This window comes from Cimex lectularius, unplaced genomic scaffold, assembly GCF_000648675.2.
Source record: "Cimex lectularius strain Harlan isolate CLEC.00 unplaced genomic scaffold, Clec_2.1 scaffold6, whole genome shotgun sequence".
In the NCBI taxonomy this organism is placed as follows: Eukaryota; Metazoa; Arthropoda; class Insecta; order Hemiptera; family Cimicidae; genus Cimex; species Cimex lectularius.
The window spans coordinates 2,576,051-2,584,591 of NW_019392677.1; the positions used below are offsets into that span (position 1 = coordinate 2,576,051).

Here is an 8,541-nt window from a genome sequence, read left to right on the forward strand (position 1 = left end):
TAGGAATTTTTCTTACTTTTTTGATAATATATCTGGCAGGCTTTTTGGCCGCATTGTATTTGTCAAGGATTTGTGTTGAAGGGCGACGCATAAATTGTCGTAGACACTTTTTCCTACTTTTAATTGCCTGTTCGCATTCTTTATTCCACCAAAGAACTTCTTACGTTTTACATGTGTAGAATAAGACCGTAGAATTGCATTAGAAGCTGCTTCTAAAAGAAGTTCATTAAGAGGTGAAAGCAACCTAAGTCATTATCGGTGAGATTTAGCAGCCCGAGGTTCACTTCTTCCTGGAACATCAACCAGTCAGCCTCCTGGATTTGCCACCTTGAAGGTTTGTTGACTAGGTAGTTGTGAGAAATGCAGGTAATCAATATAGAAAATGACCACTTCCGTGTAAATCATCTAGAGTGTGCCAGAGGAACTCAGGTTGTAGCGAGGGGCTAATTAGTGTTAGATCTATAGTAGAGAGTTTTCCGTATCGAGGGCAAACATAGGTGGCAGAGCCATCGTTTAAGATGTTAAGATTGCAAAGATCCATAACAAATTCAACTATTTTCCCTGAGTTATCCCATCTACCCCCACCCCATATTGGATTATGAGCGTTGAAATCACCTAGAATAATAATGAGGTGTGTGATTGATCTTATATAGAGGTAAGATCATTTTGGGAGAAAGGTGCACCAGGTGTCAGATACAAGGAGACAATCGTAAACCGTGGAGGGGTTAATATATTTATTGCAACTAATTGCAAGTTACACATTGATAACTGATAAGGAACATCATCCTTCACTAAAATGCAAACACCACCAAATGCAAAAAGTCTTCGAATTGCGGATAAATTTATACATTTTAATTATACGTTTGGTGTTAAATGAATATCTAATTGTAAGGTTGAAATTAAATAGTTAATTTCGTCTCGGTGACGGTTCAGACCGTTTAAATTCCACTGTAGTTTTTTCATTAGATTAAGTGTAATAAGGGAAATTTTTCTCTGCTTCTTATTTTTTCAATTTCTTTCTCCTTGATGAATACCGGGCACTGTCGACTTAAAGATGGGTGTGCATCACCTCGGCTCGTTAGTACATTCCGTAATTGTGTGCTCCACATTCGCCGCGGATCCTGTTTTGGGATGAGATTTGTGTGTGCCAATAACAATAGCACGCAAAACATAGTATCGGATTAGGATCAAAGGGTCGGACTCTTACGTTCAAAAAAATCAAACGATACCTTTTCAGGCATTCGGATGTTTCAAATGTGAGTATTAAGGTGGGAGTTGGAGTTTTGAGACCGTTTACCATTTTTAAAATACGTTTCACTCCAGATATTCCCTGCGACTTAAATTCATCTTCAATTTCGCTTTTGCCACACCGTAAAAGTTCTCCAATTATTACCCCCTTTGAGTAGTTTAGTGACTTATGCAATTCATATTTAATATACATGTTTTCGAAAGTGGAAGCATACTTCAGATTTTGGAAATCTTTTTCGTGTTTTACGTCTAATAGGATTGAACCATTTTTGAGAAATTTGCGGACAGTAACCTTTTATAAATTTACAGACCCGAAAAGGACTATAATCATTGAAGGTTTTCCTAAGGCAGGGATGAGAGACATCAAGACATATTTCTTACACCATTTGACCGCGGGACTTCCATCAGATTCTGCGGGGAAAGGAAAATAACAAAGTAAAAGACATTATCCTTATAGTGAAATAAAATAAAACTATAAACGTAATTTAAATTAAAAAACAAAAACAATAATAATACTTTTTTTAAAAAGAAGAGAGAGAGAGAGAAAAAACAGTACTCCCTGCAAGGTAACTAGAAAAATCCGATGTGCTGGAGATAACAGAAGATTTTAACACTTCCACTGATAAACACAGACTGTGTTTCCATTTTTTTAAGTAGGCTATAATGTCGATTTGGATAATGCGATCAATCTTTGTATTAAATATTCACTGTAGCGTTTAAACAAATCGTCACAACGGTACCTTCTCTAGTTCTAAAATTTAATAGCATTCTTTTTCTCTTTGCAATCAAAAGATCACGATTATAATTGTCGGGTTCTGTAACTCATAATACACCAAGGTTGTCGGTCAGGAAGGTTGCACACGTTTGTTCAGCTGTATGATCAGTATTACTTAGCAGTATTAATTAGTAAACATTTAATTCTATTATAAATACATCTACCTTACATGCCACCTTAATTATCTGTTTTACTTGTTTGTAGGTTCGAATTTCTCGGTTTTGAAAATGCGTTTAAAATCACATGACATAAAACATGATTGCTATAATGTTGTGCACTTTGATTTATACAGTAGTACGGACAGAAGAAGACCTCTTTATTCAGTGGGGACAAAACTCAGCAGTGATCAACTTTAACGGGAATCATTACATTGGAATATGGCTGTCTAGTGACAGGTTGGTTACAAGATACACTTATTTTTTTGGATTAAGTTTTCACTTTGTCAACACAAAGACCAGAGTTTGGCTTGGAATAGATCCTAATGTAGAGTACGAAATTCAAGAACTGATCCCACACCCAGAATTCAATAAACACTATAAAAAAGGTGTTTTTGTACTCAGTTTCGTCCCCACTGCAAATTACTGCATTATTAAAGTAAATAGGATTTTCAAACCGATGGAGTACTTGGCTTCTTACTTTTTAATGGATCGGCGAAAGGACTGGCCCATTCAGATTATCGATTCAGACTTGGAAGAGGTGCTCGATGACATGGAAGAAAAACGTCAATTAGTTACTGTTGTTAATCTGCCTACGAAACAAGTCAAACCCGTACCTTTTTCTTTAGAAGGAAATTTATTGCCATTTAATGAATGTATGAAAGAAATATGTGACAAATCAAGTAAGAGCGAAATGTGTACTACGTTGAAAACTATTAGCGAAATAAGTGTAGACAGATATCGATGTCTTAAACTTCTCAAAGGTGCGTGTTCTCAATTCACGTTTTACGTAACTCTAAATTTCACCAACTTAGGAATGGGAAATTTGTGCATGGACGAAATATTGGGATATTCTTCTTTTGATAACCATTTTCATTTCATTCTTTCGCATGGATTAGGTATAACAAGTGGGACTTGTGACAAAAGGATTTTAGGCGTCACAAAAATATTGAACGCAATTTTTTCGACAATACTCGTATTACATTATTACTCGTATTGTATTAACACCTGTCATGCTGTTTCTTTAATAAATATAGTATATCAGTTTTTTTAAATTGTAAATTATTTTGAACTCTGACGTTAAATGTTGAACTTTAAAATTTAGGGTTTGTTTTCTTTTTTGTTTTTTTGTTCTGGCCTAGAGCGGTAGCCATATCATCAATAGAGAAGATAAGAGGTCAGCGACGGGGTAGACCAAATAACTGCGCAGGAGGGTCATCGAGTACTACTTTTTCCCTTTACGCCCAGATGGAAATAAATAGAATGGAAAAAATTGCATCATTTATTTATCTCTATAACTTTATATGAATTATACACAACCAGCAGAATGGATTTAATTTTGATATGTGACATTAATATAGAGGAAGCTAACCATTGGCATCCGCTCTGGATTAATGATTTAAGAGGCCTCTTGAATGGAAAATTAAAATAACTATTACAACTCGATTTTGTTTCTCCACGAAAGTGGAAATTTATTTACCTGGCAATGTAGGGAATTTCCGTCGGAAATTTGTAAAATTTGTAAAGCGGAATATGAACAAAGCTTTAACGAAGGTTCTTGGGCGATGGATAACCCGAGATCTTTAAGGTTGAATCTCAGCATAAAGTCGTTCCTTTCCTTGTTTATAATCTCATACATTTTTAATATTTCTAAGTGGACCCATGTTTAAAGTTGGAATTAACTTTTGCTGTAACTCGAGAAAGCAATAAACTATTTGAACATCAGTAATGTCTATGATATTTCTAAAAATCAATAGGATAAAATTTTCTAACTGGAAAGATAAACTCTTTTAAATACAATAGATTTTCTAAAGTAATATTCTTTTACTCAATTAAGTATACACAATTTTTTCGAAATGAAAAATTTGTGTCACAGGCGGGATTCGAACCCACGAATTTCGGTTAAATACGCCGCTGCTCTACCACTTTGGCTATCGTGGTGACTTCGATCGCCCATGCCACAATCTTCCCATTTCGACTCCCCGTCCAATATAATGAACTTTAAGAATTTTATATGTACTCTTTCCAATTCAGTACTATGGACGAGTGCCCAAATCTCTGACCAATATAATAGTACGGACGAAATAAGAAAATATAAGTCTTTTTATGTTTTCAACAATCGTATCTGAGGTATTCCAACTTGTTCAAAACTCTGGGAATTGAAGCGCATACTTTCGTAACAAAATAAGAAGCCTGAAAAAATTTCCCAGAGGAGAAAAAGGGCACGCCTAAATAAATCATTGAATTGGATGGGAGTCGACATTATTCTATGTAAAGAGTTTGGTATTCTGCTTCTTTCCGGTTTTTTGAAATGGCACAATTTATTGTAGTTTTCAGTGTATTTCCCTAGAGGTCATTGATTTTACAGTACTCCATAAGCATTTTTAATTTAAATTGAACACCATGAAAAGTGTACGCAGTAATCGCGATGTCATCATAAAAACCAACAAGTTTTTTATGCTTATATATANTATGTATATTGCTTAGGCTCTCTACTTCAGAAAAATTTCTTTAATTTTAATTCAATTTGATTCTTTAATTTTTTTAAATAAATTTCGTTTTTCCTCATTTTTGCGTTTAAAAAAATAAACGAAAATTGGTCATATATAACTTTTAATCTGTCAAAGTTGTTACCACTTTTTTATTCTGGAATACTCTGGAAAAAATTTTAAAAAATTCAATTGGTAACTGCCAAGCTTTCGGCTTATTTTATGTCATTAACAGGACAAAACAATCTTAAAGATGTCTGTAATTGACATAATTAGGTTTTTAATAAATGGTTTCAAATTTCTTTGAAGACAGACTCAGTCCAAACATTGACAAGAACTGTAACGTTATTAAAAACCATTTATTAAAAATTAAATTATGTCAATTTTTAGACACCTATAAGATTGTTCTGCTTCGATGCCATAAAATAGGTCGAAATCTTGGGATAACAACTAAATATGTTTTTTTTTATGCAGACCATACCGAGATCCAGAGTAACACTTTTTAACTACGAGAAAAGCCATCTACTTACTCAGCTTAATCGTGCTAACATTGTCCAGGCTTTTAAACACTTTGCAACAGTAATGTAACACTAACACACATTTTAAAACGTTAAATACAATGAAAATTTATTCTTACCAAATATAAAGATTAAAAAACTATGGAAACGGTAATGATAATTAGTGTAATTATAGTGAAATTGCAGGCTCACATGTTTATATTGTTAAAATTTGTTCGACAAAGTTGATGTATTTCAAATTACATAGAACAAATATTTATGCCAAATTAAACCTCACTCATAATGCTGAAGTAAGTATTTAAGTTTGTTATTCCAAAAAACTGGCTCATGAAGAGAATAATCTATAAACACAAGAACAGCCAGATTTGAGCGCATAACAGATGAAATTTCGAACAAAAAATTACACAAAAAAGGAAACGTCAACCTACGATTTATTTGATGAGGCAATAAGGTAATGAGAGTTTTTTGGTGGGGGGGGGGCTTACGATTCCGTATCATCTATTCCCCATGACCAATATCGCTACTTCCAGTAAATTCAGAACTCTTACTAGAATAATTATTGCACAAAATATTAAAACCTCATACAGATAAAAAGTGTCTCATAACAAATCATTAATTTTAGAACACAACTGGATGGATAATTACAGTCGTTAATACCGCTAGATTTTTTAAATTGAAAGGGAGAAAATCTTTTCCCAGCACACCGCCTGTCGTCGGTATGAAAAATGCAACAGTGGTGATACGTCCTCAGAAAGGAAGAAGGGCTCAGGGCGACTAACTATGAATATATTGACGAGGTTTAGAACAAAATCCAGACTCATGTCTCGTACTTATGAGTGTGAGTCGAGCATCATTCGAAATACATTGCTAATTATCATCTATACGACATGGGGAAAGTGAAAAAGAAGTATGATAAGACCATCCATAAATCCCGACCTGTTCGTAGGATAAAAATAAATACAGAATCCTCCATCGCAGAATGGATTAAAATAAAACAAAAGGAGAAGTGGATAAACTCTGTCGGCGCTAGACACAATAAGCTATGATTGCCAAATTGTCTGCTGCAGTTGGAGAGAGCCAGACTCAGAGGAGTGATAGGACTATTAACCGGTCACTGGCATCTAAGGCAACATCTACATAGCATGGTCATACATAACGATGTCCGATCTGCAAATTATGCAATGAGGAGGAAAAAACAGCCACCCATATCAACTTCGAAAGCGACGAAACGGCTCAATGGAGATTTAACCTAACACACACAAAAAAACTAGGGAATGAAATTGTAGCAGAGACAGTCAATGACCTACACACATGAGAAGAAGGTTTGAGTCTATTGCACTGAACTAGGGAACTAGGAAGGTACAATAAGCCAGAAGGGTGCAGAGCCTGGGGAGCGCAAACCCCACTTCGTATTATCCTCATCACCATCTGGCCCCGCATCAACTTACGCTTCAGCAATACGCTGAGAGAGGAAAAACCTACAAAAACGTTTGAAATACACACGTGATGTTTTATGAAATGAATGATGAGTGATAAATAGTGGGTTCATTGGTCGTTGGTGGTTTACTCTGAATCCCTAAGATACGTCTAAAGTCCGGTCAAACTGAATTGTAGTGAATAAAACCGGTGCGAACTACGAAAGAGTTTGAAGTTAACATTAAAATGAATCTCCTGATTGTCACAGTTTTGGTTAACAGACTTCAAGAAAGTCTTTTCCATCGAGAAAGCACCTCGAGCACACCTCCAAGCTTAACCACGAAAAGTGGTCATCGAATTCCTGTGACATCACTCCCACGGGTCTACTTTTGTGACATGAGGTTATCTCCAGGTCTTCAGGGTGTCGACAATGAATATTAAAAGTAGCAATGAATCCGTGTGGTCGGCTCGCATAAAAAATTATCAAATGGGAGTACGTCACGTTAACCACCAGCCCAGCTAACTTAGTGTCCCTGACTGTTTCATAACTAATTACGCTGGTGATTCCAACCTTGTGGTACAAGGTCATTCTCTTTATGCTGTCAAACTGCTGAAATATTAGTTAGGGCAAACCAGTGGGTTTGCTATTAACAAGCTGGACTTGAATCTTTATAAATCATCATGTGTAATTCAGCAGGACAAAACCCATAGCTTTGAAACTCCCTTAATGTTTAAGGGTGGGCAATTGGAAATTGTGGAAATCACGAGGTTTTTCTGTACAAATTGAACTTTACTATCTTTACATCATAAAATTACGGTGGATGGAATCAAGAGAACGAAACCAGTTGTACACCAGCCTCAACTGCTAACAGCCTACAACTCTTCTTATGTCACATGTAACATGGCTTTCTTGGGCAGTGACATGGACCTACGTCATACGGGTTTCCTACTTCAAAAAAGTGCTTTGGGATTTTTCTTCGACTGAGATATAGAGTCAGCTGTCTCTATTAAATTTAAATATCTCAATATAATTGCAGTTCCTGGATGATAAAACCCATAAAATATCAATACTGTCTGCGACCACCCAAACGATTTTAAAATTCTTATCCCATGTCATGACTACAGGACCAACGATAAATTCGCTCTACTCAAATACTACACTCGATTCTTTAAGCATTCAAGCCAATATTCAAAGGAAAAAAGTTACAATTAAATATGCGAACAAACTGAATTTAAAAGCAAGCAGGAACTTTAAAAAAAATGCAAAAACTTGCTTCTTAAACTGGAGCTCTGAGATGCGCATCATTTATGAATTATAATATAAATTAGTAGTTTATTATTATTATACACTGCACATCAAAAAAAGCGACGACCTGCTTTTGGCCAAACTTTCGAAATGTATATTTTCTCGGCCTTTTAAGTTACTGACCTGCGCTAGGTCTCATGTTTAGAAAGTTTTACGCTAAACAAGATGGCTTTTTGAAATGTTTTCCTAGTTTCATCATTAGAGTAAGTAAAAAGTTAACAAGTTCTCAAAATTTTGAATCTACTGTATATATGTATGTATTTGAACTAATTAGTAATATGACGTTTTTATGGAAAATGGAAAATATTTGTGCCTCTAAACAAAAATTGTTAGTTCGATTTGATTTAGTTAACTTATTTCGATGTCTGGGCCACTATGGGAAAGAGGTCTTATTAAAGGGAAAAACTTTTCTATAATTCAAAGAGAAACGAGATTTCAGGGCATCATCTTAAACGTGTCTGCAGCGTGGGATCAGGTAATTTGCTGAAAGATGGCCGATGAGAGAGGATCAAAATCAGCGATCTTTTGAATAATAATTTTATTTATTATTACAGAAAAATTGTTAACTGAAGTTACTTAATATTTTTATTATACTTTAATGTTAATAATTATGCCATGAATCAATTCTTCACGA

General features: G+C 35.0%; 1 protein-coding gene across 1 annotated transcript; it reads left to right on the forward strand.

Moving 5' to 3' along the window:
- Window positions 1–1,542: 1,542 nt before the first annotated feature.
- On the forward strand, window positions 1,543–3,853 carry LOC106673762. The gene is made up of 2 exons (XM_014405991.2): window positions 1,543–1,683; window positions 2,228–3,853. Exon 2 carries the CDS (start codon window positions 2,279–2,281, stop codon window positions 3,230–3,232), a length of 954 nt encoding a protein of 317 aa, XP_014261477.1. The 5' UTR covers window positions 1,543–1,683; window positions 2,228–2,278; the 3' UTR covers window positions 3,233–3,853.
- The last annotated feature ends 4,688 nt before the right edge of the window (window positions 3,854–8,541 follow it).

What these genes read in the sequence shown, in the direction of transcription:
- LOC106673762 (XM_014405991.2), top strand. Translation starts at nt 2,279, where the DNA reads ATGATTGCTATAATGTTGTGCACTTTGATTTATACAGTAGTACGGACA.